The 24,742-nt window shown below is 33.8% G+C and overlaps 1 protein-coding gene across 7 annotated transcripts in view; it reads right to left on the bottom strand.

Moving 5' to 3' along the window:
* Nucleotides 1-557: 557 nt before the first annotated feature.
* SSBP2 (single stranded DNA binding protein 2) overlaps nt 558-24,742 on the bottom strand; it is a 516,465-nt gene continuing 492,280 nt past the window's right edge. For all 7 annotated transcript variants that reach the window (XM_053587236.1, XM_053587295.1, XM_053587249.1 and 4 more), the window contains 6 exons: nt 23,162-23,216; nt 19,623-19,693; nt 17,670-17,748; nt 14,854-14,882; nt 8,240-8,338; nt 558-1,156 (listed from right to left, as the gene is read on the bottom strand). In XM_053587236.1, the coding sequence (XP_053443211.1) occupies nt 1,127-1,156; nt 8,240-8,338; nt 14,854-14,882; nt 17,670-17,748; nt 19,623-19,693; nt 23,162-23,216 (363 nt within the window). In that variant the 3' untranslated portion in view covers nt 558-1,126. The remainder of the gene's footprint in view (nt 1,157-8,239; nt 8,339-14,853; nt 14,883-17,669; nt 17,749-19,622; nt 19,694-23,161; nt 23,217-24,742) is intronic.

The following is a 24,742-nucleotide window of genomic DNA, read 5'->3' as shown; positions in this document are numbered from 1 at the left end:
CTCGGGTGTGGTAGTCACTCTTTTCTCCTTTGTGCTGAAAATCTCAGTAATTTCAATGTATCTGCTTGCAATGTCTGTGTGAATATGTTCATGAGCAGTCTGAAAAAAATCAGATACCATTTCACATTAATACATTATTAAAATTTACCTCTGGGTCCTAGGAGTCCTGCGAATACTAGAGGTAAATTTAAGTGAATAGTTTTGTTATCACTTCTGGGCTTTATCAAGTTAAAGAGAAAACATGTTGATAAAAATCTGACAACCCTTGTCACTTTATTGCTATGGTCTAAGTAATTTGAGCTAATTAATGGACTTCTGTATCATCTAAGACAAACAAATAAGACCCCCATTTAAAGCAGTTATTGCAGAAATATACTGTGTGAGGCCCTACTTAAGCTTTTGTTGACTGGAAGTGTTTTCCTCAAATAAAAAGTACAAAAATAATTTTCAATGAAAGTAACTGAGGAATTGTGTAATTCAACATAAAGAAGACACACTCTCTTCTCCTTTTGAGACAGTACACTTGTGATTCACAGGATAACTTGCATCAGACGCAATTTAATGAAAGCTCTCAAATAAGCGATTTTATTCCTATCCATGATTGCAGACATTTACAAAACCATAACATCTGAGTTCACCTTAAAAAATAACTTATATAAAGCAGTGATATACACAGCACAAAATAGTTCAGGGAGGGGGCAGGAGCAACTTTTAATAATTAAAATGTAAACGTGAAAAAAAGGATGGAATAAAAGTCCCTACTTATTTCTACTGAAGATGTCATGTGATAATATTTTACAATGTCCGGTGGGTCGATGTATGTGTGTGTATATGTCCTTATAACATACACATATACAGCACATTCTCTTCCCCACACATGTACATACACACATACTTATTTGCAGTTCAGTTTAGGGCAATTTCTAATATGCCGCTCCGTACAGTTGTTTGAATCACGGTTGGACCCGCTTTCTTCACAAAATAGGGGAGAGAGCAGGAAATAAAAAGGTTGGTTTGGTGTGACTGAGATTCCTTTGACTGTACACTGTGATGAGTAATTTTCTTCTGTAGTAGTTCTGTGAAGGGCTGACTCACTGTGGTTTTCATGAGGAGACGTGGTAATGGATCACACACTCATTGTCATGCTAGGGGAGTACTGGAAGGAAAGAAGAGTCCATATTTTAACAACAATTCTTTTACAGACCACTTACCAAGGTTCTTCTTGGTACAACAGAGACAATGAACTTTAATTTCTTATGATCTTTTATGCTCGGGCTTTTAATCTCATATAATATACAATAAGAAAAGGAGTAAATTTCTATAAACTTAACTTAGTTCTAAAATTTTTAACATTTCCCCTAAGAAGCAATGAGTCCTACTCACTCTTTGGACGTAGGAGGCTGATAATTACCTAGTCTCTCAGCCTTCTCTTTTCAGCCAGATTTATGTTTTGTAGGCACTTGTTAACAAATTTGGGTAAATTCAGCTCAAGGTTGAACGATAATGAAAAAAGGATTAGGACCAGTCTTTGCTATCTAAGCTATGTACACTAGTGGGCAAGGGAGTTGTCTAACATCTGTCGACTTCTGTTGCCCTACTTGTAAAATGAGTTTAATAATAGTATCCATCTTAAGAGCATTTTGGGAAGATTGATTCAATAAAACCAATGATTCCTTAAAACCATGCATTTATTGAATACATAAAAAGTGCTCAGTAAATGTTATTATAAGAATTAACACAAAACAAAAACTCCCAGCTGCCCATAAGAAGCTTTCATGAAAACATTTAAAATACTTAAGAGTCTGGGGCCGGGCATGGTGGCTCACACCTGTAATCCCAGGACTCTGGGAGGCACAAGGGAGGCGGAGCTCAGGAGTTCAAGAACAGCCTGAGCCAGAGCAAGACCGACTCTTTAAAACATAGCCAGGTGTTGTAGTGGGCCCCTGTATTCCCAGCCACTCAGGGGGCTACGGCAGAAGAATCACTTGAGCCAAGAGTTTGAGGTTGCTGTGAGCTGTGGCACCATGGCACTCAACCCTAGGGTGACTGAGTGAGACTCTGTCTCCGAAAAAAAAGAGTCTGATTTATATACGTCAGCATACAGGCCACTTGCTCTTAATCTGTGGCAGCAATCTCAATCCACAATCATTTTTGGTTGGGAGCAGGGACACTGTTGTTACATGCTTACTTGTCAGTTTGATAGGTAAAAGGTGAGACTTCCAGAAATTTAGAAAACGTAGTTTCAAAAATGATCTAGAGAAGAATAAAGGACAATGGCTTCGATAATTATGCCAATCTACCCTAATATTCTTAGAGAATAGATTCTCACAAAATTTCTAGGGTAGCACCATCCAATAAAACCTTCAACAATGGACCTGTTCTAGAGTCCACTGAGGAACTAAATTTTTAATTTTAGGTATTGGAATTTATTTAAATTTAAATATACACTTATAGCTAGTGGCCACCATTTTGGACAACACACTTCTGGACTATCTGAACTCTGGGGAGAAGTATCCACTCCCACATGGTAATGGTCCCTAGAAGAAGATAGTTTCTAAAATAAAATGTAAATATGGACCCCTAATTATTAAATGTTGTATTGGAAATATGTGAAGACCAGGGCAAAAGGCAATCCCTTTCAACATGCTAATAATAATTGTGCTTCATGGAAAGAAGTGGATATAGTCAAAGGAACAGGTCCCACGCTGGCTGCAGGGGCTTAACCAGGAACTGTGATGATCATGGGGTTGGGAAGCATGAACTTTTTCAAAAGGTATCAAAAAGAGGACAGAGTGAAGTGAATTTCAGATATGCTGGGACAGACTGCAGAAATCAGAGGAGGTACAGGTGAATCATGAGGTAAGGACGGATCACAGTGAGAAAGTAGGATTCCCCAGGGAAGAGCACAGAGTGACAAGAGCTCCACTGGCAGACATCTGGAACAGAAGCCATGAGGGCTCCAATTGAGAATATGTACTGTTCCTGGGGAAAGGTGGGTGACTGGGCCTGGTAAAAGGGTCCCTGGACCATATGGAGAGGATTGGATTATTAATCCTTTAAACATAGGTCACATCAAGGAAAATCCACTTGCAAATCACTTAATAGGCTACAGTTTTGCTTCAATACAGGAAAGTTTAGTTACATACTTGAACTGATAGTGTATGTTGGATTATAGTTGAGTATGGGGAGTTAAGAGGACAGACTGCCAGAGAAGAGAAAGGGGATTCTTCCTCTTACCTTTTACACTCGATTGTGGTAGCAGAAAAGCAGAGCAAAACCAAAGCAAACCCCCAAAACATATTTAGACAAGGGCTGATGAAAGGGAGCCCACCCCTGACCCTGCGCCAGAATGGGAATATGGCCCCATTTCATCACAAGATGCCATGCAAAGTCTTACGTTATGAACAGTGACAGCAAACTTCAGTGAAGCCGAACCTTTGTCTAAGCAGAATTATATTTTGGCATATGACTTTTAAGGGCAAGAATAAAAAACAAGAAAATAAACAGATACCAAGGTTTTACTAGAAACAGGAAAAAAATACAGACTATAGCACAATGGGCACAGAAAATTTAATCTATGCTTTCCATGGCAACTGTTATTTATAGTAAGAATCGGTGATCTAATCAGTGCCGCCCTACAGAATTTACTGTGATGGTGGAGATGTTCTGTGCTGTGCTCCTTCGGGCAGCATGAGGGCCACCAGCCACATACAGCTACTGAGATGTAGTCAGTACAATTTCAAAACTAAAAACGTAGTTGTATCTAATTTTAATTAATTTTCAATAGCACAGCTAGATAATTATTACTTTAAAACAAAGACTTTATTGAGTATTCTCTGTCAATAATGTAAAATAGTAAAAGATACTAAAGCATTTCAGATAGGACCTCAAAAGATGTGCTTTTTGGAAAGTTTCTAGTTAACTCTAGACACCATCTCATTTAATGTACATTCTGAATAATCAGGATTTTAAAAATTCTGAAATCCTTTTTCTGTAAGTATTACTCTAGTTCATTCATGTGTCATGCACTATTAGGAAACAGTGTTAAAAGTACACAGCAGCCTTCATGCTAATACACAGCACTACAGGCATGTCTGCGTAAGCTTACCCATATGCACGTGGTCAGTTAGCAGACATTTTTATTGGCTGCTATCATCTCTTAACACTAGCAACTGTCAACATTTTTAGACCCTATGATATTGCAAATCTTTCAAGCAAAATTAACAGAAAAATTATAAGTTGTTACTCATTTGTTGGGACGTTAAGAAAACTAGGTTTTCTCAGGAGTGAAAAAACAGGGTCTAGCAATAGAGAAAAAAAAGAACCAGATTAAGGCATAAAGAAAGAAGTCATCAGCTCCAAGCAAGACCACTCAGAAAAATTAGAAAGCCTCTGGTAAAGTTTAATTTTTGAATTGTAGAAATAACTGTGAAATGACATGCTGTCTTTGGTATCGTAAAATAGTTTGTATTTATGCCTGTTTGTCTACACAAGCAATATGCTATTCTCAGTCCTAAGGCTGTGAACTGCTCATCTTCAGCTGCATTTATTAAAACTATTTTGAATGAATACAATTGGGAGAAATCACAAAATTTCTAAGAAAACTCACAGAATGAGCAGGCAAAAAGGAATTTCTGTCACTGGTCTCTATCCTTCAAAGTAATAGAGAAGTAGCTTACAATTTTCCAGAAGTAAAGGAAGAGTAGGTGATAAATGGAGTATTGTATTTAGGAACATAAAATATTCATGGTGTGCTGTACTGAGACCACACTTCACTGTTTCTGCTGTACTGCTGCATCAATATGTGATGACATACTGTGATGTTTGTGCCAAAATGCTGTGCTATCAGGTTGCCCTGTTTTAAAACTATTCTGAGTCTAGCTCTCAATACGATGATAAAATGGCTCTTACAAAGCTGTCATCAGCATTATAGCTTGGTTTAGCAAAAAATGTAAAAGGATATTATTTTAAACAAACGTGCATCACTATGAAAGTTCTGAGACACAGTGTGTTATGGTCCATTATTTCACTTCCATGAAACACATTCAACAGCATCCTTTCTTATTCACCTGTGCGGATTTTAACTTGTTGGGCTTTCTTGATGTTGTTAGGTGGGTTTGTTTATTTCTATCCATGCCAATATTATGTTTCTTGACTCTTGCGCATCTCAAACATTTGGTAATCAAATTATTTTACCATTTAATGCAAAATTTGTTTTTGAGATGATATGCCTTAGTTTGAACTTGTGGTTTTTAAAATTTATTATACCTACTTCATGTACCATAAAATCCATCAAACATCTCCAATAACAAAGATATCTCTGAATGGTGTGTATAAATTACTCTGTTTACACGTGTCAAGAACACTTAAGGCGTCATGATGTTTCTATGTCTAAGCATATCAGTATTTTATTTTCTTAATGCCAAGAAATAAAGAATAGTTCTGCTTTGACCTAAAGTGAAATAAATTTAGTGTATGTGATTCCATAAAAAAAATTAGGGCTGTTGTGATTTCTTTACCATAGCAGAAAATGAGAGGTACGGGCCATAGTAGATGATCTATGCCTTGTTTGTAATTCCTACTTGATACTATTGAGTATCATGTTTTCTCAGTTGATTAAAAGTCAATACAAGGGGAACATATTTCTTTGTAAATTAATTCAGGAAATAAGCCAATCACCTTCTTCACTTGAAGAAAGTATGAAAAACTATTTTTTACATGAGGTCTTTGTGTTCTGTTGCTTTCAAAAAACAAACATTTTACAGTTTGAACACCAGGGGGCATCTTTGTTACTTGAAATAAAGGACCTTGTTTGTGATTCAAAAAAAAGCTGGGTAGTGTTTGATTCATGCTTTGTTTTGTTAAGTATGTTGTCACTGTAAGGTTTATGACTTTGGGTTGGACATTTTTTTTTCTGTATTAATTAAATCAAGCATCGTGTGAGGTGATTAGGACAGTATTGGTACATAGTAAGTACTCAATAGATGTTCATTTCTTTATGGGGCCTCCTTCTGTATTTCAACTTCAAGATAAAGATTGAGAAAACCTCAAATGTCAGACTGCTCAAAATATGTGCTTTTCACAGTTACATGCATTAAAAAAACACTACAATTTGCATGTTAATTTATTGGAAAATGTTTTCTTTTTCAATTCATTAAGTAGTTCTTGCTTTTCCTTGATTATAGTAAAGCTAATCAAGTGGAGCTATCTCACTCATTTAATTCTTTAAAGTCTTAATTTGTCAGCACTGAATCGCTTTTGTCTTTCTCTCTTCTCTTTTCATTTCTTGACCTGATAAAAGCCTTAACAAGAATGTGTGGTAATATGATAGAGAAAACCAAGAAAACCGTGACATCACTCATAATCAGTCAGTTCTCACTAGACAGACAAAAGAAGGGAGTAGCCAGTGGGGGCCCACTTCCATGGCTGTACTACCCTGCAGGGCAGTGGTGTGGGTTTTCACTCTGCCATCCAATTATTTTTCCTTTTGTAACTTTTCTGGTTTGGACAGGAAGGAAAGAGGGAGGAGAAGCAGAGAGCTTCTGTTTTCTGCTAATTCTGCCAGAAGTCGGGCATTGAAGCTCCTTCGTGGATTCAGGGGCAGAGAAGCTGGGCCCCAGGAGGAGCCCTGCTCTGGCCGTCCCTCTTCTCAGTGCACTCACAGTCCTCATAAGAGGACCTGTTCCCTGCCCATGCACGGTCTCCTTGGGACTGAAGGGTGTTTTGCTGGTACTTATTTTGTGCAAAGAAGTTCTCTAAGTCCTGTTTTATCTGTATTTTTGCCCCGTTAAGATTTTCTGATGCCTGTTGTGAAATGTACCCCCTCTTCCAACTATTATACAAGGTGGAAGTCACCGATGACAAATCTGGGAAGGAAAAAGAAGGGAGACTTCTCGGGTTCCTGCCCATACAGTTAAAGTCATATGAAGCTGAACTGTTTCTTTTTTTTGGCCAGGGCTGGGTTTGAACCCGCCACCTCCGGCATATGGGACCAGCGCCCTACTCCTTGAGCCACAGGCGCCGCCCTGAAGCTGAACTGTTTCTAAAAAACATTCTTCCAACCACAAATTAATTGTTGCCTTTTACTTTTAAAATATATGGCTTATATGGGTTATAGCAGTGATGAATCAGACATATTTTAGTTATGTAAACATCTATTTTTCCAATTGGACTGTATTTTTTGAGGGTAGGTGTGTGTTCTTTTTATTTCAGAATATATTGTCTTTAACCTAGTGCTTTACATTTAGCAGGCTCAATAAATGTTAAACTGAATTATCATAAACCTCACTGAATTATACCAATTTTTTGCTGGAAAAATTAGCAGAAAGAGAAACAAATGTCTCTAATTAGATAAAAGTGAACATAGGGAAATTAACTCATTTGTCCATTGCCCTGAAGCAAACCAGTGTAAGAACCAGGACTTAAAAAATAATTCCCCTGATCTAAGCATGATGATTTAAACTGCATAGCTCTTCATGTTTTTCTCATCACTGATGGGCTGAGCTTTTCAAGTTTCATATAAATTTTAATGTGTATCTTCTTTGTCCTCACTAGTCATATACATCCTGCAAATAAAACAAACTAAAGAGAAGCATCATTTTATTTCTAGTTTTAACAGAAATAATGTCTAAAAACTAGACAAGTCTTGTCCCTGCAGAGGTTCTGGGTTGATACCCAGAAATAAAAGAGCCCACCAAACACTCAATCTTGGGTTCCGTTTTGGGGCACAGCTACTCTGTGCAAAAGTAGATGTACTGTTAGCTGCTGCTTCAGATTCTGATGATATCAACTCTGGTAAGGGTTGAGTTAGGCGAAATGAGGGTAGTTTGTTTTCTGATGTTACCTGTAGGTTAAGAGATCCTCCATAATAAGTTTAAATGATGGCATGAATCCTAGGAAGATGAAATTCGTTTGGGTTTTGGAATTTAGAGACATTTTAGTAACATGAAAACTTATAAGAAGCAGCAAATAGGCAACTTATTTTCAGTTTGCTCCTTGACAGTGGATGTTATAAAATGTTTTTTGTAACTATGCATATAGAATAGGAGTAAAAAAGAAAAAGTTTGTCTTTTAAAATTTGTTTCAAAGAAATTATACTTAAAGATTCTTCTAACTTTTAAAAGATCAACCTATTGAATTCTAGATTAACAGCAGTAATAATGAACTTATGCATTTCTTCAAATAGTAGAACTTCAGAAATAATATCTGGATATGACAATATAGTCAAGGGCATACTTACACTTTCACTTTGAAAAGGATTTAAGAAATTTCCCCCCATTTCACCATCATCCCTTGGAGTGCCGGGTTGATTACTCAGGCTCATATTATTGGGAGAATTCTGTAAACAAGATTTAGAAAACAAGGCATTGCTGAAGTTTTTAATTCCCTCTTACATTGTACTGTTTCAAAAATTGAATCTATAACAGCATCTCTAAGCACAAAGAATACTTATAATTTTAATCTTAGATTTCTACCAGGTATTCTTGTTCATTCTTTGAACTTTGACAAGTACTGATGCTTTTCCAAATGAAAATTTAAAAACAAACAAAAATCCCCAAATAACCTATCACAACTATTTTCTTAGTCTCAGAATCAATATTTATTCAATTTCTCACTCTCAGGTTATAGTGTTCCTAGAACTCTGGGGGGTTTAAAAAACACTCCCAGCAGGGCTGTGATGAAGGATCCTACCCACCAATAAGGCCTGATGGAACAACAATTCCCTTAGTAATTTCACTAATCAAACTGTAAAAGGTAACTTTTTAAATAAACATTTCCCTTTAATTTCATATGCAGTGTATAGATAACAATATTTAAATTTTTATTATTTTCAATGTGAAACATAAGGAAGAAGTCAATAACTTTAGTTAAGAACAAGAGAGACACCTTAGGACTAGAGAATTTGTTATGTTCTCTGGAAGGAAAGGAGGCTCAAAAGTAAACTGCCTTAGAACCTTTTCCTGTCGTTAACAGCAGATTTATTTTTCAGATAAAATGGCTGCTGTTAGCATCCAATCAAACATTACGTTAGTATAGCATTGCTTCATATTCTATTTAAATTTGCTCATGTCATTATTACTGTGCAATTTTAGCCATGTCAGGATATGTGATACTCCAGAATGATAAGAAATACAAAATGGTATTTGCATGTAAACCAAGTTTATATAGTATTATGACTGTGACTGAGGGAAGTCTTCCAAGGTCCAATTTATGGACAAGTGAAAAAAAACCCTCCAGGGTTAAACATTTTCATTTGTTATTTCAAATGGAAGAAAGATTTTAGATTGTTTTCCTAACTCATTGCAATTTATATTGTTTTACAGTAGGTTTCTGAATTTTTTAAAGAACGCTGCTCAGAGGTTTTTGACTTAACTACAACAAGTTATTCCATAAACATTAAAATTTCATAAATAAGTTATTCCCAGAAGAACACGTGCTTTTTAAGAATATGGTTAAACTGTAAAGCACATACAGGTAGATGAGCTGGTGGAAATACACTTGTATCTTGTCTTGCTGTGCACCCCATAGGGAGGATCTAAGCAAAAGGAACCTCTGAAGTCCACAGGCACTCAATATACCAGTAAGCCCCAAGGACTCAGTCACCATACTTTAAACAACAAAGAGGATTCCATTTTTTTTTGATTAATTTTTTCTGAAAATGTTAGTTTCCTAAGTATATAGAAAAGCAACTGTATTTTGCTATGAACATAAATATCCTGATTTCCTAGAAGAAAGTTTAAGTAAAATTTAAAAAGTATATTATTTTATAATTCATTGACTATTAAAATTATTAATTAAATAATAAACTATTCATTAAAAGCAAAAATGATAGTGGTAACTTAGCTCAAAAGGAAACTGAATTTATGTTAAAAAGTTGTAAGATTTACCCCAAATCTGTACGTCTTTTTGGTAAATGCATACTTCTATCATTTTATACATAATGGAGAAGTTGGTTGTATCAGAATAAAATATAATCTAACATATATGTAAGAAAATTTTAGGATGCACTTGGAAACTGCCTATTTTATACAGTGAAATTGAAGAATGAAATGAGCCCTCTTCATTCCCACCCCGTCTAGCATATGGGGTCCCTCGAGGAGCAACACCTCTCTACTCAGCTGGGGTGCTGAAATCTCTGTGGCACTTTTGCCATGTATCATTTTTTGGTTTATAATTTTGGAAGTTTAGTTAACTTCAAATCTGATTCCTGATTCAAAAAGTAGATTTTAAGATATTCAGAATTTGAAAGTTGCTAATATTAAAATATGGTCAGTGTTATTATTTCTATTTCCATGCACTCTCCTCATAGCATGGTGGCTCAGCATTATATGCTTTTTGGAGAGTGGTGGTATTTAAGGACTCTGAGAGGAAGATGAAAAGGACACATTTAGCATGCAAAACTGAGATAATATCAGTTCTCTGATATTAGGAGAATATAGGAATATGTGTGTTGTTATTCCTATCCAACTTACTGAACTGTATTTGAAAACCTTGAAGTGACAGGAATGAAAATATATATATATAAAACCTTGAAGTGACAGGAATATATATATATATATATAACCTTAAATAATTGTTGCAACATGTGAAAATAAGAGCTCTTCTATGGAGAGTCTCACAGTTCTGTTGTCCATAATCACTGAGCGAAATAATGACGGTAGATACAGGCTAAAGAGCATAACTGTAGTTACATTTGTGTCTCCAGCAGCTTGTATCATTAAGGCAAGACTATAATGTACAGAAAGGATTTAGGTTGGTCAAAAAGACACTGAGCATATAATTAGGGAATAAGGAGCACAAAAGAATACAAGAGTTCTTTTAGCTACATTAGGCCCATTGGTTACATTTCTTATTTAAGTTAGTGTGTACTTTATTCCCTACTTTAAGAATTTAGTTTGAAAAAATTGGATTATATGGATTCCATCTTTAAGTGATTTTATTACATTGCCATTTACCTTCTCTTCAAGCTGGAAAGTTTTTAAGCTATAATGTCATATAGGAATGATATATATATGCATACCTATACATATGCACAATACACCACACACACAATTTCCTCTCCCTGCCACGTTTAACTCTCTTTCACTCCCTGGTTTCTGATTTTACCTTGTACGTAGTCTTTTCTATCTTCTCTTAAATAGTAAGTTATTGTTATTTCTTTCACCATAAAAACTTGTTGCAAACTTTTACAAACTTTTCTAAATTCTAAATTTGTAAAATTTCAAATTAAAAAATAACACTTATGGGTGGTGCCTGTGGCTCAAAGGGCTAGGGCGCCAGCCCCATATGCCGGAGGTGGCAGGTTCAAATCCAGCCCCAGCCAAAAACTGCAAAAAAAAAAAAAAATAATAATAACACTTATAGAAAATTTGTTTCTGTTTATTACAATATTATTATTCAAACCCTTTGGTAGTGAATTTTGAATTGATTTCTCACTGGCTGCCAATGTGTTTCATAGCGTATTGTTGTGACTCTGTTGACCTCCAGAAAGAACAAACTGCCAGCTGCTCTCTCTCTGAGTACAACTGAGCTACAACTCAGGCCAGCACTCCTGAACTGACAGCAGAGATCTACCTTTGTCAACTTCCCTGGTGAGCAGTGTGGGATCTCTAACTGGAACCAAGATGCTTGAGGTCAGAAAGCTAGAGGTTGAAAAGATTCCTGTGATAATTTATTAAACACGATATAATCAGGTTTTGATTTCTCAGAAGATTTTTTTTAAACCCCCAAATATAATGTGAAATATATTAAGGTAAACTGCCAAATTTCTTTAGTTAGTTGCTTTCCTTCTAGGAAAACAAATTATATGCTTTTCTTCACCCCCAATCTCTAAAACAACTCCCCCCACCAATTTTGTTTCATTGATTAGGTGATTCCCAGGTTGAAACAGGATGAAAGGAATTTCACATTTCATTTAAATAGCTTCTAAATTAAAGACAAATCCTGCATTTGGAGAGAAATGTATGAGTCTCACCAGGTAAACCTTAACTGAACAAGAAATAATTTGGAAACTTCATTTGAAACTTGAATGCATTTTGCCACTGAAACAGTGCTGTGAAAGTGCAATTGACAGGATATCTAGCCTTGTCCACAAAAGATGTATGACTAACAAGAAGGACGTTATTTAGAGCCTCTAGTACTTCACAGCCATTAGCATATGGTCACACTTGATTCTAAACAATTTTCTGAAGTAACCAGGGAATGAAGGACATTTTGCAGCAAAGGAAACTAAGCCTATGAGAGGTGAAGTAATATGTTTGCACAATTTGTAAAGACCACAGTAGAACCTTATTTCTCATTCTCAGTTTAGTACTCTTTATTTACTGTACATATCAAATAGATAAAATAGAGCATATATACCCCAGATATATACCAGAATAAAAAAGGAGAAAAAGAAGTACTAATAAATACTATTCTTTTTTATACCAGAATAAAAAAGGAGAAAAAGAAGTACTAATAAATACTATTTAAAAATGGAACAGAAGTTTAAAGAAAATATGCAATCCTGGTGCTTGACAAAACACAATTTTAACTGGAGAACTAGGATGATGTCATTAGAGACCAAAGAGGGATTTTGAACAAAATTACTAAGCAGTAATGGTCAAGGTTGCTGTTTGATTCATAAACAAGAATAACTAGACAAAGATGGGAAGAAAATAAATGAACCCTCAGGAAAAAAGAAAGAAGAGAGGAGAAATCTTAGTGAGATAGTGGGACATGTGTAGGCAAAGGAAGGCAGGCGGGATATGGAGTCAGTGACTGCAAACCTCTGAGTAATGAACTGAAAAAATTAGGCTGAGTGGAAAGAAGCAGGGAGAAAGAGGTTGGGGCAGGTGGTAAACCATACACATGCTGCTGCTGCTGCTGCTGCTACTGCTGAGAGAAAAAGTGGCTACAGTGTAACAACACCATCCTCCTCCAGGCTAGAGCCCAGAGCCAAGGAACCAGCGCAGGGGCTGTGCAGAAATGAGCTGTGTGGCCACTCAGTTAGAGGCAGAGGCAACTGTCAATGCCAGAACCTTGTTCAATGGCATGTTTATCACTTAAAGGACGGATCTTATATGAATTTAAATGAATATGAACTTTGTAAAGAATGGTCCTTATGGTATTTGTTTTGTCTCTTCAGTTACAATCAACTTCTTGAGAGTGAAGACCATACCTTATTTATCTCTGGACTTCTGGAGCCCAGTAAAAAACCTGGATGCATTAAGGTTTACTGAATGAAGAAATTCTTGCCCAAGTAGAAGAGACTTGAGGGCAGTGACTATGTTTGCAGTTAAAGACGTCATTTTTATCTCCCCATGGTGCACAATGCAATCCCCAGCAAACAAAGTACTCACTGGGTGGTCAGTTAATGCTGAGAGAATAAGCAATACATCATCAGGCAAGAGAATGCTATCAGCAGTGGGCATAGTATTATAGTGGAAAAACCTTGTCTCCGAGAATAGGAATGGGACAATTCACACAGGAAGAATAGCAATACATCTGACATGAGGACAGGTCAGAAGATGGCACTGAATTCATTATGGCTCTATAGTTTTTAAAGGTTTTATAAATTACATAGTATTTCCCTCTGTACAATTTTGTTTATATCTATTTAATGTAAAAGATTATAGGTTGTGAAAGAAAATTTTAGGAAAACGACCTAAAGCAATATGGCTTCTCAACTACTACATTAGAAATTTCATTGGTAACCACTAAGTACAATTCAGCCAATCCAATTTTTAGAAATACCCTGGTTATTGTACTTGCAAAGATGCTTCAAGAGAAAAGGTTCTAATAAAGTTGTATAGGAAATTTTATTTTGAAATCAGGCTTTATGAATACTATTTCTCACAGAGGTATACTAGTGCCCATAATAAATTTGTATCTATTCTTAGAATAGAAAAAGATCTTTCTGATTGTTTCTAAACATTGACATCCAAAGTGCCTATAAAATTTGTGAAGCTGAGCAGCTATACCTATTAGAGGTATAAAGCTGGAGTACCAATTACTAAACTGATTTTTTTTTTTAGTTTGAAGTTGTAACTTAAAATGTTTTGTAGCTCAATCTTATTTTCTTCAGCATCAGGAATTTTACATTATTATACATGAATATAAATTAGAAATAGAATTAAATACAGTCATTCTTTAATGAATTTTATTAAAGAGTCATTCTAGTGGTAACAATTAATTCTTATTCATTTTAAATATACTTACTTGTAGAAATCTATTTTAAATTCATCATAACCTAAAAGGTATTTAGGTATTGTTCTATAAAAATAAGGTATTTAAGAAAGGGATTAAATTTAGATATTCAAAGGAGGAAAAATGCAGACATAACTAATACAAGGCTACTTTCCTGCCTGTCCTAATATAATTTTCCTCTAATTACTTTCTTACTCTATTCTGGGGACTAGAGTTAATAATTATGGAAATCAATACTACTTAAGACTGACTGGATGTATAAATATAATGTCCTTATGACATGTAATAATTTTTTCAAATTTACTTCTCTGTTTTGACACCTTTACTTTTCAAAAGAGTATGTAAACTCTGTCAGCTTATTTTACAAATATGTAACATCTTAATGTGACTATATTGATTATTACTTGGGTAGTAAATAATAATGAACAGTATATCCTATAAATTAATCTTAGCATGTTTAGGAACATTCTTAAAACGTTTATTTTATCCTTTCTTACAGATTATATTCATTAATTTTTTAACTTTCTATTACCTACACTTGGTCTTCTACTTTCAAACTCTTGTTCAAAAACAGAATTCATAAAGTTACTGTAATAATTTTAATGAGAGTTTCATGTGAAATAAAAAAATAGATTAAAAACATTACAGAGAACACCCAGTACTCACCTTGGAAATACTGTCCATATCTCCTGAGCCTGAAGCAAAATATGACAGGAAAACCTTATTAATATTTTGATTAAAGATTAAGTACTACTTTAATTTAAATAAATCCAGTACACTACATGTGTTTTCCAGTGACAGCGCCTGAATGGTTAAATCTTAAGAAATTCTTATTCTTTTATACTGTATAGTGAATCAGTATCATCTGATGGTAAATACGAGGAATTCCACTTCTAGTTCCCATTTATTTTTTCTCAATAGCAGAAATATTAGATAGAGCATCTCTATATACTACCCAATTACAACTTTAAAATGTATATAAAGCATGTACCTATGTAGCGGTCTCTACATGTATTTTATGAAAATGATGCTGTAAATCTGATACAATATAAACTGAATATTTCCAACAATATTTGACAAAATTCTGAAGCATTTTTACCATAATAACCCAAAGCAAAGCATTTTTAATACTATTTAAAATCTGACAGCAACTAATATTTATAGTAATCCATCCAAAACTAAAAATGTCTTTAAATTATATTTTTGATTCTTAAGAGAAATGAACAGTAAATATTAATTTTTCTTCCATATGAAGTGGAATCATACATTAGGTAACAAAGAATACTATTTTAAACAATTAATGTTCCTGGAATAAAAAGTTGCAATATACAGAGAAAATGAGAAATTATAGCTAAATTACCTTTATTTACAAAATATTCATTAAAAAATTTTACAAAATTTTCTCTATGTGTTGGCTACCTTTCTCCAAACACATAAAGTCTTATCTCCCACTTACGGTGAACATGTTCCAAGATATCATTTGTTACACAAGTTTTATTAATTTTTTTCCTATGTATGGCAACTTTCGAGACAGTCTGTATTGTAACATAATAGTACAACATTTAGTGAACATCACAAAATTAGGGCTTATTATTAACACGATTAATTTACAAATAAACACATAATATAACAAATTCTTAAATATTAAATGCATATATGCAATCATATACAGACATATATCCAATTTTTTTTTTAAATTGTTGCGGATTCATTGTGTGTACAAGAAACCAGGTTACACTGATTGCATTTGTTAGGTAAAGTCCCTCTTACAATCGTGTCTTGCCCCCAAAAGGTGTGGCACACATCAAAACCCCACACCCCTCCCTTTAATTTATACAGTAATGGTCATTATAGAAAATATTAGAAACCAAGCATATATGAAACTCTTCTGAAAATTATATTACAGTGAATAACTGAAAGCCTTCTAACTATGGCCAAATAGTATCTTTTTGTGAATAATTCTACAAGTAAAAAGATTGAAGAGTGAATTATTTTGCAATAAATTGGAGAATAAAATTCTAGAATGGTGGCTTGGCACTCGTAGCTCAGTGAATAGGGCACCAGCCACATACACCAAAGGTGGTCGGTTCAAGCCCGGCCTGGGCCTGCTAAACAACAATGACAATTGCAACCAAAAAATAGCTAGGCATTATGGCGGGCGCCTGTAGTCCCAGCCACTCAGGAGGCCGAGGCAAGAATATAGCTTAAGCCCAAGAATTTGAGGTTGCTGTGAGCTGTGATGCCACAGCACTCTATTGAGGGCGACATAGTGAGACTCTGTCTCAAAAAAAAAATTCTAGAATGGTGCTGTCCAATAGAACTCTGTGTAATGCTGGAAATGTTTCTGTGACGTCTGTTAAGGTAGCCATTAGCTCCATGTGTCTGCTGTGCACCTGTTATGTGGCAATGCAAATGAAGAACTGAATTTTAAATTTTATTTAATTTTTAAAATTAAATAGTCACACCTGGCTAGAAGCTAATATAATTGGACAATGCAAACCAAACTTTGAAATCTAGGAAAATAACATGAATTCTTAAAAGCATGTAAGGTCTCTTAATGTGCTGTAAATAATTTCTTGATTATTGAAATTATACAGATTTTCAGGGTACCAGAAGGAGGGAGGTATTTTCTAAATTTGGGTGGGAAATGAAGTCTGGATATTACCTAAATTACTCATGGTTATATTTTCTCTAATTTCAGCAGAAGATGAACTCATTTCAAAAGAAAAAAAAATTAACACCAACTCCCCCATCCCCAATGTCAATTTTTAAATTACTTAAAAGTTTATGTTACTTAAACGTATTCAAACATAAAGTGTCTTTGTTTTGGTTTTGCATTTGGCCTGCCTATAAACACAGTGTGTTGTGTACCCTAGGCAGTTTTGTACCTCTTGTCTTTATTTTTACTATTGTACAACTTTTTATTCACCTTGCAGATATTTGGCTTCATTAGCCAAGAAGGCATAATTATGAAGTATTTTTGTAACCATTAGTCACATACTAAAAATGATCTTTATCTTGAAGACAAGCTAGGCAGTGCTCTCATTTATAAGAGAATTATCTAGAATGTGATTACCTATTTATTTTTAAAAGGAAATGAACATTAAAACACAAAAGCAAAAACGAAAGACTGTCCACAGACTGCTAGAGACAAAGAAATTAGGTGGAAGAGTCCTGCAGTCCTGTAGGTTAGGCTGTGTGATACTTGCTGTAAGCAATGATGTCTCCTTTTATGAATCACCAGGTTTTGATAGGTTAAAGGAAATAGTTGTGAATATGGGCTAGAACAATTTTCACACTTCTGATTTTCAAATGACCTCTAGTTACAATAACCAATTGTTGATTAAGCTATCAGTCTCATGTAAAAGTTTAAGAATTACAAAATGACTAGCTAGCTATGGAAGAACACTGTAAACCATAACATCTATTCTATGGAGTTAAGAATTTGTTTTGAATTTAAGTATCAGATTTAAAATCCTTACCTAAAGAGCCATTCATGTGATGTGATTCCATTCCTCCTAATCCACCCATGGGGCCATCTGACCCAGGGCCCATTGGAAACTATTTTAAAAATGAAGAAAATTACTGTAATTACACTGAAAACAACTGTTATCTCAATGTTACAATAGCTATGTTTAATGTTACAAGATACAGCCATAACTTATTTTCAAGTTATGGTAATTTTTACTTGATTTTTGTCAACCTTATAGATTCACTCACTGGCCTGCCCTAATTCTCTCATCTCATCTTCTCTATGTTCCTTAATGTTTAGGCTAATCCTCACTGTTATCTAAATTTTTCTTCTTCAGATATCCTTAACTAGTGCAAATGAGACAATGAGGATCCTCTTCTATGATAATGACAAATTTTCTATTAAAATCCAAAGTTGTTTCTTTAGAAACTGCCAAAGAAATTGATTTATTAATAAAAATAATACAATATCATTATGGCAACATTAACATTTTTCTTAGCAGACAACATATCTTTCTTTGTTCAAGTGGACATAATAAGTAATTTCATCTTATAGGTTAAATATGTTTAGCTCCTAGGGGATAGCTGGATATAGTTAATTCTATAGTTGGCGGTCTCAACTTCATCAGTTCAACAGTCATTTACTGTATGGCAGTCCTAGTTAACATTTCTTAAAGCAGTGGAATTTTTTGTACTTTTTCTCCAGGTGAAATCTTACATTAGAAGCATGGTACAAGCTAGATGTGAATAGATGTGCTATGATAGAGCCCCTGGTGTACCCTGGTCTTCCCCTAATCTCCCTGGGGTACTTCTGAGAAAATCTGGTGCCCAATTTGAAGGCAAGTTATCCATAATTATCTAACACCTAGTGAAACACTTTCTTTTAAAATTTCCCATGCTAGAAAAATTTCTAGCATATTTTATGGTACAGAATACTGAATGTGGTTTTTTTGTGTGTACATGGGTGTGTAGAATGATTATAGCTACTAATCGTGATGGCTTTGGGGGAAAAATACCTGCCAATGGAAATGTCGATCTTCTATCACTGTGAACATACCAATCACATGCATATTATAAATCTCCCCAGAAGAGAATGTCATTTTTTGCTTTATAAAATTGAGGATCTTAAAAGCACATGGATTGATTTTTAGTAAATAACTTGGAATATATACATGCCTTACTGGTAAGTCAAAGAGATTGATTTTGGACTTAATGTTGCCATTCAGCTTTTATTAAAGGCACAGTTTGAGTCTGGGCTGAGAAACTGGTGAACTTACTTGGTTTGGTCTTTTATCTGGGGTTTACTTTTGCATATGTACTTTTAGAATGTAAAACCTAGAATGTAGGTTTGGTCAGTTTGGCACATAACATACATATCTCTTGATTTTTCTTTGATTTCAGCTACCTTGTATATAAGCATATTGTATATTAACTATAATTTGTTACAAATATTTTTTTACATAAATATTTTACTAATATTTTCCTATGAGCTTTTGTGGAAAAAATCATGAAGAACACTCAAATTCTTTCTGTATAACTGCTCTAGCTCCTTATTTAAACCCTAGATTTCATATTCTAAAGAAAAATAAGAATATTTAGCTTCCTAATTTATTTTCAAGTTTATCATGACTGAAAAAAAAATCACGGTAAAGAAAATGTAGTGATGCTAAAAATGAGGTCAACATAAATGACCATTCATAAACCTGTCATTTTCAAGTAGTCAGTAAAATTTCTAAGTATTTGAGATAAAATGACATCCACATTCTATAACTGATTAGGTTCATTCAGTTTTACATTTAAATTATATTGATGTAAAATATGTTATATGTTGTGTATTATGCTTTTTCAGCCAAGAACATAGAAATAATTTGATTTTTCTCGTATTCAATAAGCTCCTATAAAATAAAATATGAAGTTTAAACAATGTCTTCAAATATACTCCCCAAATAAAAAGTCATATTTACATTAGGTCTGTTAGGTCCAGGAGGTACTGCATTCATTAAAGTATACATGTTATCTCCAGAGTTGGTTGAATCTGAAACAAAATATTACTAAATTAACATTTTTCCTCCAGAATTTACACCTGTCATCACAAAGTAATAAAGATGACCAGGAAACACACATGTTGACAGCTGCAGCACTCGACACTATCATTACTTAATGTTCAGAAACAAATACCTGGCAGGCATTTTTCTGACTTAAAAATTATTATTCTGAGTACAAAAACTAGGTATTTACTTGAGAGGAATAATCACTTCAATAATTGAGGCAAAAGAATATTTGAAAGTCTAAAAAATTACAGTAAAGTTTTTCTTTTTTAAAAAACACAGATAGTTTTTTACTTTTCCAAGCAATTATATGTATACATATAACAAAAAGCTCTCAGTCAGATTCAGTAACTTTTCATGATTTCCTGAGGTTTTCGACATATAAATTTTAAAAAAGCTTTTTAGTTAAAAATTTTATTAAAAATTGTTTTAGTAAAAGCTGGTAGAATATCCTGGCTTAATCTCAAAAGAAAGTCATTAGAACAAGACTATACAATTGAAATGAAAAATTCTCTTGCTTGAACTAAATGCCAACTTCCTCCGACATAGCTTTTCAAAATTGTTTTCACTCATTTCATTCTTAATGTTATAATAAAAATAACTGTGGTGTACATTCATATATATGAGATTATATAGTTATTTTAAAACTTTATAGTTCACATTAGCTAATTCTAATTAAGTCTCAGAGCATATGTACTTTCAGAATGTAAAACCTAGAATGAAAGACTAAGTATTTTACCTTACAGAAATACCACTTATAAAATATGGCTTTCTATTTTACAGATTATGCAGTTTTCTTAAATGTAATCTAGTAGGTTTTTTTTTTTTTTTTTTTGTGGTTTTGGCTGAGGCTGGGTTTGAACCCACCACCTCCAGCATATGGGACTGGTGCCCTATCCCTTTGAGCCACAGGCGCCGCCCTGGGCTTTTCTATTTTTAAAATAGATGTATTTCAAAATTTTTGTACTGATCTTTGCTTTCTCGTGGCAGTCACCACAGAGTGGGAAATCGGCAATTACCCATCACTCTTACTGTATGATTACTTATTAGACATCTGTAAGTTTATTATTTTAGTGTGCACCACCTTTCAGAGTAGGCATGATAGTTTTTTGGCTCTTTGCCAACAGTGACCCATAATCTAAATATTTTATTTTATTTCTAAATGAATACGTAAAAATTTTGAAAGAGTTAGAATGCCCATCCCAGGTTAATCCTTATTTATAAGTTTATACTAAATGAGGTTCCATCCTCCTTTTGTGACTTTTAACTCTTTTTACATCCTTATGTATGCTTTGACTCCTGTCATGTTGAACTCATGACTCCTGTATGTTAGACTCCTGACATGTCAGACTCCTGACATGTTAGACTCCTGTCAGGAGTCTCAGCATACATAAGGATGTAAATTGAGTTTTCTCCTGCATGTGACAAATCTTTCTACTGCCATAATTTTGTTCTTTCTTCTTCCAAACATCTTTTCAATCTCCACATACTGAAATTCCAGTTACTACTGAAGGACCATTTAAATCTTCACTATCCCATGACTTTTTTTCTGTTAGTTCCAAGGGTATGAGTCCTCCAGCCCCCAGCCCCAGCTGAGTTCTGCCTTCTATTGCAGTTAATGTTCTATTGTCCTTTTCTCTCCTGCTTCCAGTTAGGATACGTCTGACTTCCTTTTATGTACAATAAAGCAAATCTTTTGGCACCTCTTGGTGGTGGTGGGGGAGTTGGGGAAAATACACTGGTGGCAATTTCTAGCTTGAAAGGAAGAAGTGATAAGATTACTTATCACTTTCAATGTTACTTTAAAAAAATTTTTTTAGTCTCATAGTGAAGTGTTTATTAGTCACATGCTTCATAAATTAAACATTAAATTCACCATATAAGAATGTAAATGCTGGCTCAGCACCCACGGCACAGTGGTTACAGCGCCAGCCATATACACCGAGACTGGAAGGTTCAAAACTGGCCCAGGCCAGCTAAACAACAATGATAACTGCAACAAACAATAGCCGGGCGTTTTGGTGGGCACCTGTAGTCCCTGCTCCTTGGGAGGCTGAGGCAAGAGAACCACTTAAGCCCAAGAGTTTGAGGTTGCTGTGAGCTATGACAGCACAGCACCCTATAGAAGTGACATAATGAGACTCTGTCTCAAAAAAAAAAAAGAATGTAAATGAGGGCTAGATGGTCAATTCATGTAATTCTATATTCAATGAATTGCTTCGTTCTCAATTAAGATGTTTGAGGACAGAGATGAAATATTTCTGGATACAACCCAAAGAGTTAGTGAAGCAAAGTAAAATTTTGTATTTATTACCAAATTGATGATTTTTCTAAATAGAAAAGTATTAAAAATTATTAAAAATTAAAATTAAAAAAATCATTAATTGTTAGTATAATTGGTGATACTAAATTTCAAGCTTCTATATAGCTTAGATTTTAAAAAACTAGTTAAGAGCAAATGAATTTAACTGTGAAACTATTAAAAATGATTTCTCATTATAAAATATTCCTATTTTATCACCCACAATTAATCATTGGTACAGTTTTAGCCTATTTGTTTTTTACTTTTTAGATTTCTTTATTACATATATTTTAAAATAAAATTGTATTATAATTGATCATGAGCACTTGTTTAAAAATTCTTTGATAATAACTTTAATGGCTATATTATATTACATCTTATGCTATAAAAATTCATTTAATAATTTCACTAAAATTGGATTAGTTCTGAAGGTTGTGTCTGTCAGTTTAGTCTGAGTATAACAGATGAGTATCTTTCTACATAAATCTTGGATTATATCTCTATCATTTCCCATATTAAGATCATGAAGTCAAATGCTTGGCTGGGCCAATTTAAGATCCCACCAATTAATGTACCTAAGATATGCTTGATAGTTTGGCTCAAAATGAAAGGATAAAGCTACATAAAATAATTATATAAAATGATCATGAAAACACTGAAGTATGTTTTAACTTAGAAGAGTTTTAAAATTTTCTTGTTATAATGGTGATTTTATTATCTAATTAATAAATACCTACAGACATACATGGTAAATAATACTGTAAGCACATCTTTATTCATGATAGGATAGATTTTATCATTAAACCTAATGGATCCATTATTTAATGTTTTACTGACATGTAATTTTTCTACTTTGTGAGATTTAGATCTTTTCTCTGTTTCAAGGCATCTCTGAATTAGATAAATTATTGTGCAATTCATATAGATCAGCAGTGTTCATCCTGATTAAATGTTAGCCATGCAATATGGATTTTCTAAATGCTTAATCAGATAATAGTTAAGAATATCCTTTCTTCCTACCTGCTACCTCTGTGCTATGTTTTTAGCCATCATGAAATAATGAATACTATTAACTTTATTGCATAAACATTTCTATATTTTATGATTTTATTTTAATAATAAAATGCCCACATGGCTAGTTTGATTACAATACCTGCTGGACTAGGCATGATGGGTGTTCCTGGTGGCCCTCCACCTCCTGGAGGACCCTAAATAATTATACAAAATTTCAATAAAAATAAGGCATTGTATTAAACAACATAAGGAAAAACAGAAGAAAAGTTAGACTTATCTCTATAATAATCCAATTTGAAAATAAAAGAAAAAATATATTTTCTCCATAATTTATTTTCTTTGAATGCAGAATCAATATTATGCAAAAGATAATTTAGCTTAAATATGTTGAGACTGTTTTGACAAGTTTCCAAAAACAATGAGCCTGTAACACTCATTTATTATTCATGACTCAATCACATCACTTTTAATGAGGTTAAGGAGAAACCATTTAATAGGGTCTTTACAAATCCATGAAGTAGAAATAATTCATGTGTATTTTTTATTTCATTTACTGTAATTTTCTTACATTTTATGTCATTGGTTTTTATAGGAAACCAAAAGATATTTACATACAGAATATCTTTTGAAAACCAGAAAATATTAGCTTAGAGATTTATGTTTTAAAAAAATACATTGATGCTATTTCTTTTTTCTGTTAGCATCAACTGTTAACACTTTTGGAGCACTGTACCTTCCGTTATCACATCAATTACGAATGAGAAGCAATGTTGACTAATGCTGTGGGTTACCAAGGCTGCAGCTACACAATCAAACTGAAATGGAGATTAGGTAATTCTAAAGTTAATTCAATTATTTCACACAACCAACATAGATACTTCAGGCAATAGGTTTTGGAAATTTTCAGAATACTCAATGTTCAGTGATCAAATTAACTCGAAAGTGGCTAAATTTTCACTTCATTCTGACTGTGTAGATATAGCCTATAAATCATTTCAAATAATATCTATACTTGCTATTTAATATCAAACTTAAATTCTAATTCACATAAAGGACTATAACTTCATAAAATCACGTATTAGGCCTGCTCTTAATGACTTTGATAAAAAATAGATTGCACTCAAATTTTTTTACTTTCATTTTTGTTTCATAGAAAATGTGTAGAAAGTTATACTTCCTTAGTTTGTTATCACTTACAGGATCACTGGACACTAAGTTCACAGATCCAAAGCACGTGCGCTTTTCACTATGTTAACTAAACTCCATTTCCATGGAGAGTAAAATACTCATCAATTCCCTTCTAATGTATTCCTTTTTGCCTACCCCAGTTCACCACCACCTCTGAAAATTTCTTTAGGAAAGATTTCTTTGTTACCCATTCATCCTTGCTTCTCTGTTAGGCATTTCTGCCTAAATATTGTAACACTTTTCCCCTGCGATGGTCTTTAGATGTAATAAGGATCTTAACATGATGAAGTTTAAAAGGTTATTTGTAAGTTCAAAAAGTCATAAAAAACCTGCTAATTTGACTTCATAAATTATTGGAAAATTTTAAATGTAATAAATAATAAGAAAAGTAAGTGTTCTCAATTTCTAAGAATGACAAAAGCTGTCCGATCTACTTTATAACTGGGAGAAACTTGAATGTGTTCTTAGAGTCTGTGTGTGGTATGTGGGGATGAGGAGGGGTGTAAATGCTTTTCCTGGAGAACTGTATAGT

Source organism: Nycticebus coucang, chromosome 1 (assembly GCF_027406575.1).
Source record: "Nycticebus coucang isolate mNycCou1 chromosome 1, mNycCou1.pri, whole genome shotgun sequence".
Lineage (NCBI taxonomy): Eukaryota > Metazoa > Chordata > Mammalia > Primates > Lorisidae > Nycticebus > Nycticebus coucang.
This window is presented reverse-complemented; position numbering and strand designations above follow the sequence as displayed.